This window comes from Chaetodon auriga, chromosome 2, assembly GCF_051107435.1.
Source record: "Chaetodon auriga isolate fChaAug3 chromosome 2, fChaAug3.hap1, whole genome shotgun sequence".
Lineage (NCBI taxonomy): Eukaryota > Metazoa > Chordata > Actinopteri > Chaetodontiformes > Chaetodontidae > Chaetodon > Chaetodon auriga.
Window position 1 is genome coordinate 23,992,630 of NC_135075.1, and position 23,726 is coordinate 24,016,355.

The window sequence follows — 23,726 nt, forward strand, 5'->3', positions numbered from 1 at the left end:
ACCATTATCTTTCTTGAAGCACAAATCATGACTTTCTGTTTTGTTTTAACACTGTGCAGTTACACAGCCGTGACTGACGTGTTTGCAAGCTTAACTTCTGTGTTTATTTTGAAGTATTTATGCAGCTAGTTAGCATAAATTATCATTTGTAATTTCACTACTCGCTGTTGTAAGTCATTTCAATAATAACATTATTGTACTGTAGTTGAAGATATCAGAGTCTAAAACAGGTTGTCATCAAATCTTTATAATACTGAATAATGCAGCATGCAAACCCGGTCTAATGATGATAATGTGAAGCCGTTTAGAAAGTGCTTAGTGGAAGCTGAGAAAATCTTATCCCTCCGACAAAAGTGATATTGATATATTCTAATGAAGAGGAGCCGTATGGATTAGTTACAGAATTGTAATCCAGATTAGTTGCATGAGCTGTCCAATTTACATTATTGTCTTATGTTGTCTAATTGAATTCTTTTCCTTCTTAACAGTTGGGAGAGACAAAAGCAGATTTACAGTAAGTATCTCTCAAAATCCAAGCCTTTATCCTGCAACCTTGTTAATACTTTTAAATGAGCTTTTCCAAATTTGTCCAAAGCATAGAGCTATTTCACACCTGAGTGAAGTCTGTTACATCAGTCCACAGACATGTTTAATGTGCTGCTATTTATCACTCTTGTCCAGTAATTTGAGTAGCTCCTGTTGTTGGATGCAACGTGACACCCAGAGTCATTTGAGCTGCATTTTTAGGCATGTGACAACACATCAGCCTATCAACTTGAAGCAAATGTGGTATTGATCTCTTTTAGTCAGTATCTTTTTTTATCTTTTTTAATTCCCCATGTAATTATTCATATACTGTATTAGCTTAGCAGCCGCTAACCTTATCTGTACCAATTCACATTGCTTTTTGTGGCCAATTTGTGCAGCATGTACCGGGTACTTCAGGATAAATTAAACTGCAGCATCCCCCGTAACCTCCCCCACACCCTAATCCATTGCTTTGGTTTCCTGCGCTCTTGATTGGATCGGCAACACATGCATTCACTAATTCTCTTCACTTGAATATTTACTGGCGTACATTTACATTACAAAGTAAAGCTCCCATATGGAAAAACGCTGTCATGTGTGGTTACCTTTGAGTTTAAGTACAGCACCATGTCACGTGAAGTACTGATATTACCTTCCTTTTCTGCAGGGTTCTGTATCTAATATTAAAGATCAAAGCTCAAGCAGCAGCATTTCATTAAGAATATTGGCTTTTATGACATCTCTGCATTAAGAGCGATACATAACCATTACGTCGCTGATAGAAAGCCCCTGAGTGAAAGAGAAAGAAAAGCAGAAGAAGATGAGTGATGATTATTCAGTAATTTGCTTTGCCCAATTAAGCAATGACAAGTAATTGTTTAAACAAATTGCAACAGGATATATCTGAGGCACTCAGGGGTCATTTGCATGATGTCAAATAATAAATAAAGACATAACTGGTTGACACACTACACACGGGTGTGAACTGGAGATTAAAAGGCCATATGGATAGAAGCAGGAACGTTGCTGAGTGCGCTGTGATCTCCTTCCTGGGTGATGGTGGTCATTAAGAATACAGATGTTTAAATGGGTCCCTGTAGCTCTGGGTGAAGACGTGCTTTTCTCTAATGTAATCACCACATCCTGCAACGTTTCTCCATCAGTTTACCTTTGTTTACCAACGTGCATGGCTATATTTAAAGGCTATGACTGGTGATTTGCTAAATGTTTCTCAATGTCCTCAGATTTAATAAAAATATGGAAGTCAAAAATGAATTGATCTGACTAAAACACATCATGGTCCTTCATTATGATGAACATGGGCACTACGGTCTATTTCACATCAAGCCCACACACATCTTGCTGCTGTAAATAGTCGCTCATATCAATCCACTGCAGAAAATAGTCCCAAACAAATATGCTAATTAGTCTTGTTTGAGTAATATTTGCTAAAAACTGCAGTGCCCGGCTTTTTTCTTTTTTTTTTTTTCTTTTTGAGGAAATCCTTAAGCCTTTTTCAAAGGGAGAGTGTACATTCATGAACTGTTTTTGAAGATTTACGTCTTCAGTAGGAACAAAGGCTTGGAGGTGAGAGCAATAGTCAGGGCAGGGAAGGCAGAAAGTATTGACAGACAGACTGACGCATTGCTGGTTTTGGTGTTTTCATAGGATTTGTTGACTGTAAGAGAAAATGAAGAACATCAGCAGCCTCATTCTTGAAAGAAATTATTCAAAGAAAGAAATTAAAATGAACCTAAAAGATCTTTGTTTTTAAGAATCAGTTAATATCGTATAATTAGCTCAACCTCCTTATATCACAGTTCATATTTTACTTTGTTACCAGGCACAACCTCACCCCAGTCTAATATTGTCTGTTCTCTTTATCTACAAATAAATCACCCAGGAGCAATGCGGAGTTGTTTGTGTTCCCCTTTTCTTCGTCTTCATTTCACATTCTCCACATGCGCTTATTCATTCCAACTCTGTGGCTAATGCTTGTAATCCTCCTCGTCAAACAGGGAAGGCAGTTACTCCATTAGCAGGGTTTCTCATGTTGATGTCAGGCAGGCCATTGGTTTGCAAGGGAATCTTGTTAGGGTTCTTATTGACATTGTGTTTCATTAACTTGATTAATGACATCTATTGGGGCGTGCTCCACAGTAATCAACATCTCTGCAGAGAGGGGCTGTCTGCAGTCAAGGATGGGACTCTCTGGGCTTCTTCTGCCCACACTTGACTGGTCTCTCCGTGTCCTGCTTGTTTCCTAAAGGCTGAACTCAAAAAGAATCTTATATTCATAAATACCAAAGCAGTAAGCAGTAGGAGACCATGAAGTAGACCCCAGATGACCATTATGAACTTTCCATTTCAGAACAACTATGTATGTTCCAGAAAATAGGCCCTTTGAAATTAAGGAAATAAAGCATCTCACATCCATATCAGCCAGGAATACATCACCTAAGATGTTCCTACTGAATTATTTAGTGATATACATCGAGTGCTTATTCTGAGGCTCATTACCTCATCACCCTGCTTGTTTTGATTTCCTTAGAATTAAATACTAGTGCAAGATGCAAATTGCCAGGTGAAAACATTCAATTAGTCTGATACTAATGAAAAGGTCCAGAGAATGTATTTGTCCAATACTAGTTTTATAACCATACACAACACTCTAAAAGTATCACACTGTCAACAGGATAGTATCTAGGTTAACATTTGAAGAACAACAGACACTTGCACATTCTCACACATCAGATGTTTCCTCAAGTGGGCTTTATAAAGCAAAGTGATTTCTCTCTCCAGCTCTGTGTATCCTACATCTGCTCTTATATCTCTCCCTTTAGGAGGGATCACATCCTGGGTCAGTACATTGGAGATGAGAAGCTGCTCACCTCAAGTACACAAAGACGGGGAACACTGAAGGCCACCGATTCCCAGCTCTAGGCACTGTGTGCCGGGGAGGAGAGATACAAAAGCCGAGTTCAAAAAAACCCCACCTGGAATTCATATTTACCTTTCATCATCTGCTTTTTACCCACATTGTACTGAGTTATATTTGCTAGCTCTCTTAAGGGGGAACGCTGTGCTGGTACAACTCCAAGCAGGTGGCTGCAGGGCTGCCAGGGTTGTTACTGTGGGAGCTTACTCAGATAATTTGCTTTTTCAGCTTATTTTCTTGGTACATTTAGCTCAAAACAATGCTATCTGGCAAAGTAAGTGCGCAAGCGCAGCAGTGAATGAGCAGTATGCTTTCAATATAATATATCAATATAAAATCTTTCCTTTGTTTAGGGATTTGCTCTCTTAATACCATAAAAGTACTCTATGGACAGCATTTCAATTAGGAGATCAAACTGAATGCTAATCACTTGGCTGGAAAATATCTAATAATTAATATCTGTTGCTTTTTCAGAGCCAATTACTTTGATTTGATACGCGCTGATTGGAGAGATGTATATCCACTCAGAGCTGGATTGAACCTGGAGTGAACTATATGATGTAGGGATGCCAACGGTTAACCACTGAGAACATTTTGGCTGGTTATGCTATGTCGGTATATAGCTTCATTTGCACACACACACAATCCTCTAACAGCCTCGCTCAGTCTGGGGCTAACAGCTCCCTTAGTCTGGGGTAAGTGCAGTGTGAAAAGCCTGTGAGGTAAAAAATGAAGCGTGTTAAACAAACTAGGAACATTTCATCCAGAAAGGAAACAAAGTCCTATGTATATTGTGTGATTTTACTCTTCAGTTTAGTAGAGGTACTAGCATTATGCTGTACCACATTAAGCACAAGCACCTGGCTGCCATGTCCGAGGATGGCTCAACGCCAAAGATAATATCGCTGGTAGCCGGAGGGAGATGAGGCCATCACCTAGTCGGTGTGCCAAATGATTGAGACCCATATGCTGCCAATCAGTGGGTAGAGGGCTGATAAACATGAATAAAGCATAATAATAATACATGAAAATCAGCGGCTACAAAGATCAACAGTACAACGACCAGTAGTTTGTGGCTTGGAATGTGTCCAGATATTACCTCTTCCTTCATGATGGTTTCCATAAGCCCAAAGTCTATAAACACATATAATTCTGTTCCTTTTATTCAGACAGTAAATGAGTTCCATGATTTGAAAACTGAACAAGAAGTTTCATTGAAAGCTACAAACTATGAATTCCTCGTGCACTGACCCCTCACACAGCAGTTCTGCTTTGGTGCTCACAGTGGTCCTTGACTCTAAATCATGCAGCAGTGCAGTATGCATGAAACTGCCAGTGTTTTCATTGTCTTCTCATACATCATGTATGACACTATCAAATAATTCTACTGTTCAGATGGAATCAGTCTGTCTAGATTCTTGGAAACACTTAGACGAGACACGCATACCCAAGTCTTCAGCCCTGACAAAATCTCTAGCATATTTTACCCAGCATCACTAAACTTCCATCCCTCAGCCACTCTATGCCTGACTTGTGCCCAGCCGATGAAGTGATCAGAGAGCGACAGACATAATTGATGAGCAACCACGGCCAAGCTAGTCTCATTCTGTCCAGGCACAGTGCAAGCCAGAGACATGACTGGGGCACCTTTAAGTCTCATCCTTTTTAATTACACCCGTACTTAGCCAACCAAAACACTCAAACTCCAGGGGAACTCCTTCAGTAGAGTAATTTGTTTGAAATGGGTAAACGCAAAGGGAAGATGTTCCACAGACTTGTAGGGTTGGCCAAGTGGAAAATCTTGATATGTATAATATCGAGAGGAGAAATTCGCTTTTTGTCTCTCTCTACCACAAAATGCTGGTTATACATTGTACATTTAGCTGCCAAGCTGATTTTTAAACAGACTGAGGGCTTTGTGTTACTTGAGTCAATTATTTAATGGTACACACATGGTTCTACTCCTGAAGCCCAATTCATGACATGAAAATAAGCAAATGTGTTAGGAAATACACTTTTTTGCAAAAAGAAAGAAAAGAACGACAAACTTTGCTCTCTTTGTGTGTATTATAGTGTAACACTAGATGACATACAAACTCCAAAACAAACTCAGACTCCAGCACACTGCCAACCTGTCATGTTACTTACACATTCAGCAGACACAGAGCAACATGAGCATCCTGCTGGAGTCTTCACCATCTCCTCAGAAAACCTCTGCCTGATGCTCAACTCTGTTAAACTAACACTATAACTCGGCTCTGTCTAGTTCCTGTGCAGGTAGTGTCCACTTGGCTTGTCCAAGCTGGTTTGGAAGTGGCTGCCTGCAGTTCTAGACAGTATATCACTGGACTAGGTGAAGAGCACCATGGCACTCAAACATACAGAGAGTTTAAAGACACCAACACCCTGCAACACTGGACACTGACTGAACAGAAAAGCTTCCAGTTTAACCAGTACAACCATAACAACCACCGACTCTGAGTTCTGACGCCTGGAGTGGCAAAATCCACATATCTGCTGAGCTCCTGCACGAATGAATCTGTTATCGAGTCTGTTTTCTCTCCTCTCTCTATCTTATCAGCACAGCATTGAACAAAACATTTAGTTTGCAGCTTCTCACTGATTAACGTTAATTCCTAAAGTAAGTTGACGACGCGCCAAAATTAATTTCAGAATATTCTAACTTTAGCGGGCCTAAAAATAAAAGTAAGCAAAGAGTCCCGACTTTGTGTTCCTAATTCTGACCTTGAGTGTCTGTTTGGACGTCTTGGTCTATTTTTTCCACGTAGGCGTGTACAGTAAGCACCTATTGGTTTATGACAGCTCTTCATTTGAAGGTGCCATTGAGGTTGTTTTCAGGATTAAACCTTTTACATGACGACTGAAATATTATTCATGAAGTTCACATTTCTGTATTTGTGTGTATTTTGTAGTTAATCTGTCCTGTGTTTTGTTTCTGTAAGTCATTGTTATGGCTGCCTGTCTCGGCCAATGAAAATGAACATGTGTTACAATGAGGTTTCATCTGTTAAATAAAAGATAAATTAATAAAAAATGAATACCGTTTTAAAAAGTGCATTTGAGTATACAGCAGTACTATGGCAAAACAGATGCAGTGTAGAATGCGTCCAGGGATTATAAATGCTGGTGAGAAGAAGCCGTAAAAGTGAGTAAAGGTTGTGAAGGGCTGCAGTGGATCTTTGTATCTGCTGGTGCTTTAAAAGTATTCAGATCATGAGCAAATGTGTAGTTGTAACAAACAGACATGCTGTGCTGTTCTCAGACCTCTGCATGTGCTCTGATGACACACCTTTAAGTTCATAATCGAGCTGTGCCTGTTTGCATGTTCAGGGTGAAATCTAACATCTGACCTCACTAATTGATTTTTTGCTTGCGTGTCTCTGAGCTTCACCGATTTTGTACAGTACAGAAAGTTCACAGGGGATAATATCTTCCCACGCCCGCTGCCAGACAGACAGCAATGATATATGAGGCCGAGTGTACTCACCGTCCTCCCGAGACTTCTGAATGAAAGCATCGACGCCGCTTTCTCCGTAGTTTCCCTCTGAGGCCACTGTGGAGACGTAGTTCCAGCGCATGGCCTTTACAATGTCCACCATGGCCTGGGCCTGGTAGGTGTCAGGAGGCACCACGCGTGAGAAGAAGTCGTAGCGGGTGTTGTCGCTGAGCTCGGGAGCTGTGGAGGCATAGCTCACCTGGGGTATCTGCACAGGAAAGAATATTGATAATTTTATAAGCTTGAAATGGCTTCCAGTGAAAATAGGTATGGATAAAGGGAGTGAGGAATCGAGGGAGAGGGCACCTTTCAACAACAGGGTAATTCAACGTGCTTTTCATAAAAACCTACAAATTGAATTTAATAAAAGGCAGAGGCAAACAGAAAAGTCTTCCACCTTAATTTATCAGAGCTGAAAGCCGAAGTGCTTAAACTTTTCTGGGAGTTTGTTCCAGATTTGTGGTGCATAAAAACTGAACGCTGCCTCTGCTTCTGTGTTTAGCTTCGTCTCTGGGGACCGCTGCAGCTGTTTGATCGACCTTTTAGAGAAACCCGGGAAGACACACAGCGACAATAGTGGAGATAAACACATGGGCACTTTTTTCTAAATCTGCTCAGAGTTCTTGATTTATTCTTGAGGTGAAAGTAGGCTGATTGTGTGACACTCTTAACATGGTTATTAAATTTAGGTCAGAGTCCATGTCTACATCAACATGTCTGGCCTGGTTCATGGTCTTCAAGGTTAGCAACTGAAGCTGGGCGCTGATTTTTTTGGTCGTCCTTCTTCAGCTCTAAAAACAGTTCTTCATCCTAGAAATATCGTAGAAATCATAACCACATTTTAAGGGAGAGGTCTGACGGCATCCAACAAGCTGTCGTCCTTTTGAGACTCAAAACAGAGCTACTGATCCCGAACCCCCACCGAGCCTTTTAACACCCAGCCTCAGAGCTCCCTTATGCTGCAGCCGGCTGGCCAGGTCACAAGCTGAGATGATGAGCATGTCAGATTCATGAGCGCGGGTCACTTGCTTAACATAAATAGGTCTCTTAGCACCTTAGCATAGCATGTTTTACACGATGCAGCATGTGCTTGCTTAGCTGTAGGTTCTTTGATAAAAATGACAAAAAAAAAAACCTTATTCTTACATTTTCCACTGCTGCAGGGTACACAGTAGTAGCTTTTAGAATAGTAAAGCTTTATAAATGCAATAACTTGCATCATGGCAGGCTTCTGTTGCTCCCACCGCTCCAAAGATTTTACTGATGTGTGTGCTGGAGAAAGAAAACATTACATAAGAAACGTAAATAGAAAAATAAATAGGTCAGCTAAAGCAGGAAGCCTTTTCTTGAGTGACCATAATTTTAGATTTTCTGGTGCTGGTTGTGTTTCTCAGCACAGGGGACTGTTTTCAGGGATTGCACCGTGTCAGTTTTCATAATGGGTAAACTGTTTTCGTGTAAATGGAATTTTTCATCCCCATGGCACACACTGATTCACCAAACAGAAGGCAGGGGTGTTTCCTGGTAATGACACACAGTGTGCCTTTTTGATGAGGATCCGTCGTCATGTTTTTGTGTCTCTAAACAAAATGACAAGAAGGTGTACTCAGTGAAACATGATCCAAATGAAAAACAGCCCTGTTTTCCCTCTAGATGCCTTCTTGCCACATGCAGCATTTCATTATCACAGCCCGCAGACCTGAAGGCTGGCGCACACACACACACCCCCTTGATATTAAATATCTGGCTTCAAGGCAACCTCCTCTCCCCAAGATGAACTGTGGCCCAACTCGCTCATCTGGGTAAAACTGTATGAATAAAAAAAGTGGAGTTTTGTCTTGGCTTGATCCCTCAGTCGCAGATTGTGATACAGTAGGTGTACAAAGAGATAATATAGACTAGAAAAGATATAAAAACATGTAAAAAGGTGGTTAGTTACAAGGGATCTAATAAATGATGCAGGGGATCCTAATGTGTATGCATAAACCAATCATTTGTGTAAGCATGTTAGTTGCTATGTGCTATATGCTAGGCAGCACTAAAATCACTAAAATAATAACACATTGCAAACAGGGGTGAGTATCAAGCCACAAGCCATGTGTATTTATACATGCCTAAATGACCAGGCACCTTTATTTACACATGGTTGAGTGTACAAGAGGCAGCACCAGCAGAGGTGTAATACCTGACAGTCAAAAAACACAGAACAGGACGTGACCAGTTTCTAAACCATCTTCACATAAACTCAACTGAAAACAGCACAAAGACAATACATTTAATGCTTTACTTCATCAACTACATTGATTTTTGTAAATATCTGCTTATTCTGAATTTGATGCCAACATGTTTCAAACAAGTTGGGACAGGAGGAAGAAAAGACTGGAAAAGTAGTGGAATGCCCCCAAAACACCTGTTTGGAACATTCCAAACAGGTGAAGGTATCATGATTGGGTATGAAAGGGGCAACCTGGAAAGGCTCAGTGGTTCACAAGTGAGGATGGAGCGAGGTTCACCGCTTTGTGAACACATGATTGTATGAAGGGTATTAGTACATGGGCTCTGGAACTCTTTGTCAAACTGTTGTTGGTCCGTTCGCTTACAAATGATTGCATTTTGTTTTTATTTACATTTTACATAGCTTCGGGAGCTTTTTGGAATTGGGGTTCTATTATCATGTTTAAAAACATTTTGTTTAATTAAATTTAAAGAGGAGAAATGGTTGAATGCATATTGTATTTTAGTAAACAAAAAAAACAATACTGTATCGACTATAATTAAATCTGCACGTTCCAACTTTCCCCGAGGTTGGTAATACAGCAAGGGCGCAGCAGTCTTTGCTGCTCATGCTTTAACTGTATACATATCACTGTTTATGCTGTTCATAGTTTGTTTTAGTTTGTGTTTCTGCATGTCCACACGCTGGATTGAATCTGTCATAATGTCCAAATTCCACACTTCATACTGACTCTATGCAGGTCTTCAGTATGTAGTGTGCTCACAATAGAAAAGTGACAAAATAAAGTTCACTCAAAGCAGACAGCATGCCTACGAGATAGCTGATTTATGACTGTGCTGTTATGCACACTATTCTCCCAAACTGCAGTGCACAAAGGAAATGGAAGAGCTGCTCACAGCTGGAAAAAAATGGAATAAACTGCAGGTAGAGGTAATAGAGCTCAACAAAGATCTTGGAAAACAAATAAGTTCTAAATCTAAAGGAAAAACATTTTTAGGTCTCTTTGTGGAGTTTAATTGGCAGTAACATTCAGCTGCGGTTTATTACATGCTAGCATCACACATATTTGAAATGGTAAAGTATGCTGATTTTTTTTTATAATTAAAATAGTAGAATATGACAACTAATGAGTAGTACATACTGTATGGAATTGGTATGGATTCAGGACACAGCTCATGTCTTTTTGTTATATTTGGATGTAGAAGTGTGTTATGTGTAGACTTTTTTATGACAGAATAAAAATCAAACCAATAGTTTAATAATAATTTCTTCCTCTTCTTCTTCTTAATATGTAAACCTCATTCCATGCAGAATCTGTGCTGATTCTTAGATCTATTATATGAAATTCAAAAAAAAAAAAGCCATGTTTCCCTTCTCTGTTTGGTACATGGGGGTTTGTTTGTGGTATTTTCAGTCTCTTCCTCCACAGCCTTATCCATGCTTGTCCAAGCGACCCCAGCTTGGTTTGAAATGTATTCATAAAGACAGGTTGGAGGCCAGAGTCGCTGAGGTACTCCACTTCAGTACAAAGACCTTAAAATGATTCCCTGAGCGTGCCTCGGCAGGGGGAAAACATGAAATAATGATATGGAAAACATAATAATGGAACTCGGTGTATTCATGGACTGGAATTTTAAGAGCTTATCTAACAAAACTTAATATATTTCTGATGGAGGTTTTCGGGGATAAAAAAGAGAGAGAACATTTTCCTGTAACTAAAAGGCTCCTTTGAAATGTTGAGTATTTTCACAACAATTACTTCTCCATTTAGCAGTGTTGGTGGCATTTCTAATAAGGTCTACAGGCATCCCTGTAGACTCTTTAAATACTTAAAAATGCTCTGTTCAGTGGAATTAACCCCACACAAGGTGTCTCTGCTCCTGTAATTGAAGTTACTGTTTTGTTATGTTATTGTAATTAAAAAATGGTTCTCCTAATTAAAGACTTGTTTTTCTGCCAAACGTGTTGCTCTCCTCCTCATCCAGCTGCCCCTCTCCTGTTCCCTCCCATATTAGGGTTCGCACAGACAGTCTGACGGATGCATGAATGGTATATGACAAGAAAACAGCCTCACAGGCCTGCACTGCTCCGAATGATCAAGAATTTCTTCACATTAAACTGAGAGAGACCAGGTAGGGTGGTCTGCAGAATAATGGATAACTCTTAAATATGCACACCATGATGCTTGAGGGATTAAGGTCCAGGGCATCGTTATTTACCCTGCATCTGAAATGAACAAAAGTTCATCAGTTGAAGGTCTTTCGACATAAACCATGATAAGACTGAATGAGTTTCTCTGTTTGGCATGCGACTTTCTCAGCTACGACACCCAACATGTTCTCTGCTGAGGATGCAGCCGACTGCAAAGCTGTGTAATTGTTGTGACTATTAGCAGATACAGTTCTGGACCAAAAATAGATCCATGTGACACTGTGTCAGTTACTGCGAAGGCGACAAGTTGGCTGAGAGACGAGCAAACTTTCCATTTTGACCCGAATGTTGCAAGAGCTCTCTCGTCGACCTCAGTTTGTGATCTCAGCATCTGGTACCTGAGTTTGTGAATGCAGACTTATTACACTCATTTTAGAAAGATAGTTTTGTATCTGTTGAACTTAACATTGATGCATTTCAGCGAGAATCACACCTCAGTGGAACATCATTTTGACTGTAAAACAAAAACGTCAGCAACGTTCTCTGCTTCTTGTTCAGTTGCACTTTAAATTACATTTGAGTCTCAAGACTATATTTGAATATACTGTAATACAAATAACTCATATTACAGTATTGCCTCGATCTGTGTGTAGATGTACAGGTGTACAGTTAGGACCTCACCTGAGGTCCTAACGCCTCTCTGAAAATCAGAATTTGGCACAGAATATTGTGTTGCATCCCTTTATGTTTTACAGCATCATTTAAGACCTTTTAGTGACTGCCTGGTGCCACATTTATCTCAGCTGTTGTTTGCTTTGTTGAGCACCCTGTTGAGATGAGGAGCAACTTAATGATGATAATGCTGGGACCTGAAGTGTAGGTGCAGTATTTTTCCATCCAAATTATGCTGGAATGCAAAACAGCTGACTCTATTTGCATGTGTAATTCAGACGCATGACAGATCCTTGCAACCTGCAGTGCGGCCCAAATGCATGGCATCTGCTTCAGTCAAGCTGCATATGAAAAACATGGATGGGTAAACATAGTTTATCCTTACTGCTTGGCAATCTCATTTCACCACAGAAGAATGCAGACTTTCAACATACATAGCCAAATGAAACCAGCAGCGCTGTGGTGTTTCCTGATGGACAGATAGCCTGACTTGCTGCTTAGTAAGTAACCGCTAACTGCTGCTAACTGTAGCTGCCCTTAGCAAATTAGCTGTGCAGCTAACTGACTCTGCATGGAACAGACAGAACTTAGGGCACTAGGGGAGTGTTGGTGTTTAGTAGAGGGGCTGTGGACAACCAGGAGGAGGAGGTGTTCTGGGACAGAGAGGTGGGCATCCAGGGAAGGAATGCTGGCGAGGAGAAGCGGTGGAATGGGCACCAAAGCTGGATGAGCAGGGAACAGAACCTCAGCAGTCTCTACAGACATGAGGACTTTGACACTGGAAGGTAGGAAGAGCGAAAAATAAGAGTGACCGCGCAAGAGGCTAAACCGGAGTAAATCTTGGACTGGTTTTTAGTCGTTGGCGAGAGCTTTGCGAAATGAAAGGCTGCACAACAGACGCTGAACTGGCCAGCTGCAAGTAATATTAGCTGATTTGCCAAGTTTGTCTTCTGTTGTACTTCTTTGATGTTTGGCTGTGTTAGCAAAGTTGTCAGCTCACTAGAATTTGATCATAGGCAACATACTCATAACAAATGCACATGTACAGCTGTCAATATTTACGACACTGGTGCGTAAGTGACTTACGCTACGAAACTTTAAGGGCGACAAATTGCAAAAAATGCCAACTCTTGCTTAATGATGCTCCAAATTACTCTGAAGTAAGATTGCCCTCCCGGTTTCCTCATCAGATTAGCATATCTTTTTCACACAGTAACATAAAAACATTTTGGGAGACACGGGGACACGTTTTAACCCACAGTCCAATGCCCACAAGCAATTTTACTGACATCATCAGCGTTTAGCAGCTCTGCCTGCTGTCTTCAGACAAGTGTAAATGCAGAAACAAACAGCCACGATAATCGTACATGAAAACATCTGCCAGGCTGCGAAGTCTAAACAGTTCGAGGTTTGCTTTAGCACTCAATGAAGAGTGGGTTTTGGCATTGTTTTGCTCTGTGTCAGAGAGCTACAGAGCAGCAGAGCTCGCAGTGCAAAAAGCTCCTCACTCTCACACAGCAGGAGCTTTGTGTGTTGGCTGCAGTACAGAAAGGGCTGCATTATACCTAAGAGTCAGTGGGCAAAACGGCAGTGTGCTCACGATATCCAGGCAGAGATAACGCCTGCAGTTTTCTGCTCTGGCCTCATACACATTCAATTTGCTGAAATTACATCTAATTTTTGTTGTTCAACTATATAACGGCCACTTACGGCTGGAATAGAATCTGTAATGAAAACAGCAATAACTGTAATATCTTGTTTTCATGCATGCTCAACATCTGCACAGAAACAATAGAGACATGCATGATTATTTCATGCACATAGCCTCTTCATTCAACTGAGGGCCTGAAAAGAAATTTGTGCCTGGACAGCGGCCACAAACATAAAGCGAAGTCGTTTAAATTTTGGAGTGAGAGATGGGGGTGAACTCTTTGAGTCAAACGCACCACTTCAGTATCCAGGCTTTCTCCTTAATTGCTATCAGCTGCTGTTGACACTGAGGGGAGATTAAAGTTTCACTTTGTTACTGTCAGGGTAAGTGGAGCAGCAAATAGCTGAGCCTCCTGAATAGAAAACCAATTCCCGCATAATGATATAACAAAACAGATTCTCACTGCTGTGGGAATGAACAACGTAGCGCTGAGCACAATGGGGACATTTGGCTATGATTCAGACTGACGCAATATTAAGTTCCTGTATAGGAGGGGAAATAAATTCATTATCTCAATAATTTTCTTGGACTTTCACAAAGGTGGCGCCTCATTTCTTCTGGTCTCTGTGTTTGTGTGTTTACTTTGAAGCACTGCATACTCATAATGGGTTTAGGTCAACAGTTAATTGAGCTTAAATGGCAAAATGTGAGCCTAGGCAATGGTGCCTAATTTCAGTGCAGTCGGATACAGCCGTGCAGTGTGACCATATTGTCCACTGTCAAACGCTCACCCCCAAGAGGGTGATGATAAAATCTCTGAGCATGCTTTAGACCTTTTCATAATATTTCTATCTCTCAGATTTGACCTTTAATATTTTGACATTCGACTGAATTGAGAGGGGAAGGCAAAGCCAATAACACTGAGCTCATCCTGCTTTGTTGTCCACAGAGACATGCCATCATTCCTGCTTCAATCATGCAGATCACTCTGGGTAACCAGAGCCTCTCTGTTGCCTACTTCAGCTCTACTGATGTGATGCTAACTCCTCAGTTCAGGTATGGCTGCACGATATTATGTGCAACCATTATGTGTATCATCTTTTGCAACCACACCTCTGTTACTTCTTGTAAAAGATGATGGTTGCAGAAGATGATACTGCTTGGCTTATCACACATGATCAACCCAGCTAGTTAGCCATTAAAATGCTACCTTTCACACAGAGCGTGTGTGGGCGTCTCCCTGTGCGTGTTTGTGCATGCATGTCAGTTTTCTGTTGAAGGACTTTGCAGATATTGATTTCCGTGTCACACTTCTGCTCTGCATGCTGAGATCAGCTCTACAAGTTGTCATCCCTTTGATTTTGTCTGGAATTGATGAGACAAATGACCTTACTGTTACTGAGCAGAGATTTGTGTTTGACCTGAGATTGTATAAGAAAATACTAAAGACAGCAACATAAATGTTACTCGCATCAGTCTGCAAACTACAAAACACTGGCTGGTGTGAAGCCTTTTTTTTTTTTTTTTTTTTAGTGATCCACTTTGCTTCTCTATGCGATAGAGCCTCTTGGAGAAACTCCAAGAATTTATTGAAAAAGTTCCTCAAGCAAAATCTGCTTCGCACTGCAAGAAAAGCTGAACTTGGAGAACTTTTAAATGTTATTTAAACCTGTGGCAGAACCCCATAGACCCCTTAATGAGCTGTTCAATTCTTCCACCATATGTAAGAGGAAGTCAATTAACCCCAAACAATAATGTCGGATAAATCAGGTTGTCACAGCGCAGTAACATTTAAAGTAGTTTATTGTTTCAGCCTGTAAGTGAATGTTGTTTCTGTTTATGGCAGTGAGTGATAATCATTGCTACAGCATATACTACATTTCCTCTTAAAATGTGTCCTGTGCAGGGGTTGAAAGCAGCTAAATGCAGGCACTTTTATTTCTCTTGTACATGTTCAACTTTTAGTGCACTGTGGGGGTAAATAGATTTTTGATTGTACCCAAACACTTTCGGAAACGGCAGAAGTGTACTGTTATATACTTCGAGCACATGAGAAGAATTTTCCTTTGAAGTTTGCTTTAAGCCTGTTTTCCTTTTATGTCAATCTGGAAAAAATGTTTTCTGATAAAGAAAATATGGTCATCGCTTGTGAGAGCTTTGAAATGGTTACAGACTGGATGCCATATTTGGTCCTTTCAGTCATGGTGACCAAATGTTATTCAGTTGTCTTCAAAAGAGCCATTTATGTCGAAAAATATATCCAAGTAAACATGCACGAGTGGCCGTTCTTCTATATGAGCAACACCGGGGCTGCAGCAGTTTTACACACTGAATTAATCAAGACTGTTTTGATTGATTGTTTAATTTGAGAAAATAAAAAATAATGAGAAATGCCCAACATAAATTACACGTCTTATCTTTGCAGGAATCGTGCATGCACTCATGGTGGAGAGGCTCGTGATCATGACAGAACAGGATGTAAACATTAATGACATCCCCCTCGCCTGAGCTGTAACACTAGCCAGCAGTATTGGTTAGCTATGAATTAATCTGCACAAACCAGCAATATCAGACTAGAGTAAGGGAAATAGATGCACACTAAACAGAACAAACAGAGAAAAACCACGAGAGACCTCATCACTTGTGATGGGGAAGCACATCAGCAGATGGAAGATGAGAGTTTGTTGAAGACTTGAAGAGTCAGATATTCTGCTGGAAAAAATGAAAAGGCTGCATTTGTTTCTGGTCAGGTATTGTAAACAAGGAAGCGAGTATGAGAGTAGCCTCCAACAAATCCACTTATCCACGGTGTTCAGGCTGCATATGCAAGTTCTCCTGAAGAAGAGAGCTCTATAAATTGATATTCATAAAATTGTTTTAATGATCCACTATATGATTTGACACTTGACACTTTGGCAAAATGTACTTGAGTGGTAAAAGACAGAATTCAGGAAAATGAAGGAAAAGACGGAATTTGGGAAAAAATACAAATATAAGCTAGATAAAATTTTAACGGATTTCATGAGGCCCTAAAAAAAGCTAATAGGAAAACAATGTATTTTTGATTTTGGGGAGAACTGTCCCTTTAAACCTTAGCAGGCAACACAAGCTAGTTACCACATCAACATTAGCTATTGAACCAAATATGCTAACCAATTTACTGTTATTGAACCATTTAAAACACGCTCGGAAGAAAGTAACATTAACTTATAAACCTAAGAAAAGCTACCAGCCGGCGATGACAAATATTCACATTTGAAGAGTAATGTAACTTCCATTATTCAGTGTTTCAGCCACTTAAGGTGTGTAGTCATCCAGGCTGCATTTGCTATCATGTGACGTGACTGGAAGATGTGTTCACAGTACAACATAACCGAGAGCAGCCTGTTCAAAATACTGTCTTTTCCATGACTGGTCAACTGTTTTCCATGTTTTCCAGGAGGCGTGGGAACTTTGGAGAACCACAAGAGGCTGTACATGCTGAAAGTTCTAACTCTGTCTCAATGGTTCTCGCAGGTCCCTTAAGATACCTGAGATGCTCCACGGTTCTTTGAAGCACTTCTCACCTGTGCTAAACATAGCACCATGTTATCGCTGCAGGCTGGTGGATCAGACTGCTTTTCTATATTAGTGAAGATGATGATTTCCAACATTTAAACTCATAAAGCCAGACCATACAGTATATTATGACCCGAGGCAGCCATCATCTCACAGGGGCTCTGAATTTTGTTTAAGTTGCACCTTTTGATAAAGCAATAAGCCGAGCTTATGAATGGCTTCTTTAGGTAACTTATGTTGATGAGTGTCTCACTAAAGGAGATTAATAATGTGAAAAACTGTTTCTGTGCCAGAGGAAATACAAAAAAGAACTGAAGTGACTTAACTACATACATACAAATGTTTTAGACGCAATGTCAGTTTCATTTCAACTTAATTTAGATGAACGGTGGACTAACTATTAGAAGCATTCAAAAAGCGCAGAACAATTCAGCTGCACCACAAACTTCATCATCTAAAATGATCATACAGTTCAATGAACACCTGTCTAAAAAAGTTTATATTTCATAATCTCCGTGAAGGTAGGATCTATTGCAGGACTGTTAGACTGCTAGCTAGGTGTACCTAATAAACTGGCAACTGAGTATTTTCTTCACAGTCTAGTTCATAAAAATGCTGACACTTTCCAGGAAGATGAGAAAGTTGACTGGACTGAGAAGTTCATTTAGTGAATTCAGTCTTTCAGTTGGTGCTACTGGTAATAATGCCATATTATTATTATTATTATTGCAGTGGCAAAAAGACGTTTTAATCTGATCAAAATTAATCTGTTCATTCATTTTTCGACACTAACTCAAAGGGTGGTAGAAGGCTACTCATCAAATAGACAACACCCAGAAGTCAGACACATTGACAAACCAATCAAAGTCAAGTATAGGGAGACGCAGCCCAGGTAGGTGATGACAACAGGTAACAGGTGGACAGGTAAGTTATGTATAGTTCATTACTGTGCTCGCATAGTTGCAACGTGGATCGAATGTGCACAATGTAACAAAAACCTGGTTCAGACCTTTGGACTTTCAGGTATGACAGCAACCTAAATTTCAACAGTGTTTCTCTTAGTGAAACAGAACAAAAGTGTGATTAGAAATGCCAACATTGTTAAAGAAGATTAACGGAAGCAAAGAGAGGCTGTAATAATTTGAATCTTATAAGAAACTGAACGCTTATTGTAAAATTTAACCACTACTGAATACTCAAGTTGAAATTTGAATACCACATGCTTCCAAAACCACCTATCTGATTTATATGGTTTGAACTTCCCTTTTTAAAAAAATCAGAGTAGGTAATTTCAAGCAGTGCAGTTTCAAATATGTGGTTTCCGTTTCACAAATTTAGACTCAAGAGGAATATTTTTTCAAGTTCTTTTTTTTCAAAGGACATTTCCTCAGTGACTGAATCTTCCAGGTTCGTTTCATCATGAATTTTGGTGTCTATATTTCCACCTTTCAATTTTCTATAAACGTGGTGGTATTTGGTTACCTTTTTTTTCAAGGCCACACATTGACTTGTCTTAACAGCGAAAGCACAGGTGGAACTAATAACACTAACGATGCTCAGCTCCAATTAAGTGTCAGAGGAAGCACTTCCAGTGAGTCAGTAAGCATCGTACCAGCGCCCTGAAATTAGCCAGACTAAATGGGATGCAACCATCATTAATGTTTTTTAATTACACCTGTTCTTTTGCTGCATGACAAGTCAAAATCCCTGCTGAGAAAAGGGCCAATAAAAGGTGAGCAGCACGCAGATTTACTACAGAGATAAATTATAGCGACAATTAAAAGGTGATGTTAACATTTGTGCGGTGGCCAGCTCCTTCACTGGTCACAAGTCAACTCTAACAGTAGCCAATACTTGATTTTATTTGCCAGCGTAAAAAAACAAAAACAGCATCCAGGCAAGCTTGAAACGCTTCCAGTATTTCTACTACAAATCAAAACAAATCCGAGCAGTCAGGGTACAAAATTTACACCAGCCACATCTCCGTGTCTTGTTCCACAACATACAGCACATGGGGGATTCCTCTGCTGTGCATGGCTGATCATCTGTCACTAACACTGACGCAACCGGTAAGACATCAACATGGCCCTCGCATGATGAAAAATAGCCACAAGCATGACAGAGAACACCCCACCCAGCACAGTGGTAGCCCTCGGTTCACAAGTCCACTGAGGCATGCAGCAACACGTGACAGCGTGCCGTTTGAAACCATATGGTGGTAGAAAACACACACTCACACACACACATCCTTTGCCAACATGTCCACCAGGTAGCTAATGAGGAGGAAATTTTAGGGACGGTTTGGGCCAGCTGAGAGATGAAACTACAACTTACCTGCAAAGATGGAAAAGCAACTTTGAAGATAAATCCTCCAGACTGAATTTTATCCACTCCACTTTGGCTCCTAAAAGGCCCACCAGCTTCCATCAAAATGTTAATTCATGTCGTGTGATGACACTCCAAACGTAAATAAAAGTGACTGATACATCACAACAACTGGCAGAAATGATTAATTGTGGTTGTAAAATAAAAGGAGGAAGCGTCCCTCTGCCAGGCCTCTTTCTCTGCAGTGTGCTTCAAAACACCCCGAGATAAAACCTCACAAACCAATAAAATGCCATTTAATAACACAGGAACCGCATGTCCTCATAAAGAGCCCGAGATATCATCAATATCCAACCATCAAGGTTATTGCACCGCTGGGCTTAGAACGACAGGAAGAGGCAAAATGTTTGCCTTGGCCCGAAAATGATTTTTCTCAAACTGTGTAGACCACAAAGCTGTACGGAGTGTCACACTGACGGACCCACACAAAGGCCCGGTGCTTGTATGTCACCCTTAAATCCGCCCAACTTTAAACGCACAATCTTGAGTGAATCCGGAGCCTTATCAGGAAGGGCAGGAAACGTTCGGAGGTTATGTTCGCCTTTTGTGTGGGCTTGTATCTCAACATCTCCGGTGCTCATTTCAACTTGAAGCTATCCATCCAGCAGGCGGGAGTAAAAATGGAACGGCTGCATTTGAGGGCTTATTTAAAATTCTGTGTGATGTTCTGTTCTTTAATGTTGATACGCCGTGTTCCTGTACAAACAAAAAAAATAAAATAAAATGCCACAGTCTTCCTTTGCTTCAAACATAAAAAGGGCAAAAAGTCATAACATTGTTCTCAAAGTGTCTCGGCTGCATAAAACTTAAAGTACAAGCACCGGCATATTAATACACAGCACATACACAGACAGCACGCAGCCCGATCCAACTCAACTTAAAGATTCTCTTAATCTTTTCCAGCAAATTTTGTGAAATAAAAAATAAATGAGCAGTGGTGACGTTGGTGTTGGGAGTCTGCAATTCTGAACGCCTCCACAGAAACATCAGTCTCATTGCTTCACAGTTGGTCAATAAACTATTATGGCTTTTGGAGGCTTTCAAAGTGTGTCTTTATTCTGAGTTTATCAATGAATAGCTGTCTGGCATTAAAAAAAAAAAAACACGGCAGGATGAAATTTAAACAAAGTCCACATACTGCAGTGTGAGGTTTATTAAGAGAAACATCCAGGTGCTTTTTATTCATTCACATCCATTAGTTTCTGGGAATGTCAGATGTAAGTGGATGAACTGTCAAGTCTAGTCAAGTGTATAATTCCACAATGATTGACCCACAATACCACACACTTAAAGCCTGTGGTTTCTCAAATTGTCTCAGAATAGTACAGTGACAAAACACTTCTACTGTCAGCACCAAACTGGGAAAGTTTCGACAGATTTTATAATAGGAAAAACACGGAGCTGTTTTGTGTGACGCTTCGAGTTGTCTGATGCTTCTGTGTATAGTTGAGCTGAAACGAGTAGTCGATTCAGCGATTAGTCAATCCACAGAACATAAATCACCATTTTGATGATGCAACGGGAGTCATTTTTGTGCAAAAATACCAAACATTCCCAGGTTTCAGCTTCCTTCAGAATGAATGTGCTGCTTTTCTCTGTATATCGCTAGCTGTGTCCCAATTCAGGGGCTGCATCCTTCGGAGGATGGATTTGAAGGCCGATTACGTCATAACGCTGCGCGAAGGCTGTCCCAATTCGTCCAAATTCGAAGGATCCTCCAAATGCAGCCGACAAATGCGTCCTCCTTTTCCCTGTATTTGGAGGATGCGTCGCTACTATCCTTCACGTCCTCCCATATCCCAAGATGCTTTGAGCACCGATTGTTTTGTTTTTTTTTTAATAATGGCGACCTGTTGATATGAGGAGCTCAGTTAACAGTTAGCCTTATTAAAACTCTTCACTTACAAATGTTACAAGCTCGCATGTCAACTAATATCTTATTTTGCACTTGCCCTCTGAAACGATACTTTGTATCACGTAACATAACGTTAAGCAATCATGTCACTTCCCTCCACTGATTAGGTCTAATATAACAGTTGCGCCGACCGAGCTGCAGGTTCTGTGGCCAGAGCCGGTTACCTTGGCAACGCGTCACAACGAGCGATATTAAATAGTCCACTCAGCCGCGTCTTGTTAAAGACTCACGGTGTTAACGGTAAAAAAAACAAAAAACAAAACATTAACGTATTAATAATTGATTTAATATTTATTTCTTTCGTAAGTGACCATGGTAAAAGCGGGATAATGCCCTTCGAGTTGTCCATTATCAGAAATGAATGGACGACGCGGAGGCGTGAACCGTCCGACGCGAAGCTGTGAAGATATTCACATCAGGTGAATTTGTAAGTTGTATAATAGGCTACATTTCACGCCTCTTACAAGCGATAGGAGCTGTACGGGCGCATCTCTGCACCCCGTACGTGTGTTTTTCCCGGGTTAGGAGGGAAGAAGTTATGACGTCGTGACGCAATCAGGAAATACTCCGAAGGCTAGACCGTCCCATTTACCGATAGTTGATGCGGCCGACGGAGGATCCTCCGCAGGACCCAGCCTCCAGAGACCGCGTAGGCTGGGTCCTCCGAAGGATGCAGCCCCTGAATTGGGACACACCTATTGTAAACTGAGTATCTGTGGGGGTTTTGGCCTGTTGTTCTGACAAAGCAAGACATCTGAAGACATCTTTGGCTTTAGGATATTGTAACAGGCATGTTCACTATTTTCTAACATTTTCTAGACCAAACGATCGCTTGAAAACATCAGAGGGATTCATCAATAATGAAAGCAATCATTAGTTGCAGCCCTATTGTACACTATAATTGGTCTTATCTCGTGTCCAGCGCAAAGGTGTTTAATAGGAGTTTACTACAACAAAACAGACAACCAAACCCAGTGTACAAACCGCACATGCTGCTTGACTCTAACTCAAGTGCAATGAAAATAAACAGCCTAAATGAATCTCCTGAGAGCAGTCAGTGCATCTGTTTGTCATGATTTAGGGTGTGTGTCTGAAATCATGTATGGTTGTACTCAGCAAAAGGATTTTCTTTTTCTCTTTGAAGTCACTGAGATAAATCACAAAGGCCTTGTTTCGATGTTCTGGCTGGTAACAAATATAGGTGATACTACAGAAAATAACCATGGTAACATTTGCATTAGATCACACAGCAAGAACAGCCGAAGTGTTTTGAATTCAATCACACAAAAACCATACAGGGCAGACCGCTGCCACTTCTGCATCTCCACCCCGACTTTAAAGCACGGTCTTTAGAAAAAGCATCCATCACAAATTCATCAGTGAATGAATCACAAATGAATTAATTCAGCAAAACAACAGCAGTCCCCTCAAATGGAAGTATCACTTTGTGCAGGCAGGTCCAGGCGAAGCTTCAAGTGTAAAAGGCTGCTTTCTTTGGTTATCATTTTCTTCTTTCCATGTGATGGGTAGCTGCTAGCTGTTAATAGCGCATAAATTGGGAGCGCAATAATAAAAATTCTTCCCATGATTTTCATTAGTATGCAGGGTGCTGATGGCAGCAGCTCTGTATTTGTTAACAATATGCACACCAAGTCTGCAAAGCAAAGGCAAAATGCAGTAAAAAAGACTTGAAAAACCCCCAAACTAATGGAGGGACACGTCTCCTCTCTTTTATAGTTCAGCTGTAAAATCAGGCTCATGACCAGCTTGTGTCTTGATTGTGATCAGGGACAGGCGGGGAGGTACAAGTACAGGTTGCACACAAGAAATCTGAGAAAAACATAGAAAATGATACCTAGAAAATTCTACATTCCAGACAATGGGAACTTCCCTGTGAGCAAGCGACAAACTTCAAATATCAAACATTCTGTATTTCAAGCTGTAATTGACAGCAAGATCTGGTACCTTTTTTTAAAATGCATGTAGATGGGAGTAAAAAACCGGAGAGGCCTAACTGAGCCGTCAAACTAAAAGCTGATTATCTTCATTAAGTGGCCAGATGACAGTTATCGCCAGCCCAATTATCCATACCACATATCTGTCATCCAGCCGGAGAACCTGTCTGCAAACCGCAAGAGACATAACTCCCACATTGTAATTCATAAACTTGTTTAG

The 23,726-nt window shown here is 40.6% G+C and overlaps 2 protein-coding genes across 2 annotated transcripts in view; both read right to left on the reverse strand.

The window, feature by feature from the left end:
- LOC143327616 (cysteine and glycine-rich protein 1-like) overlaps positions 1-7,623 on the reverse strand; it is a 314,154-nt gene extending 306,531 nt beyond the window's left edge. The window contains exon 1 of the mRNA XM_076742076.1: positions 7,618-7,623. The gene's annotated coding sequence lies outside the window, so the exon portion shown is untranslated. The remainder of the gene's footprint in view (positions 1-7,617) is intronic.
- The window catches only part of LOC143327606 (metabotropic glutamate receptor 4-like), a 152,666-nt gene that overhangs the window by 63,974 nt on the left and 64,966 nt on the right, over positions 1-23,726 (reverse strand). The window contains exon 3 of the mRNA XM_076742057.1: positions 6,975-7,191. Within this exon, the coding sequence (XP_076598172.1) occupies positions 6,975-7,191 (217 nt within the window). The remainder of the gene's footprint in view (positions 1-6,974; positions 7,192-23,726) is intronic.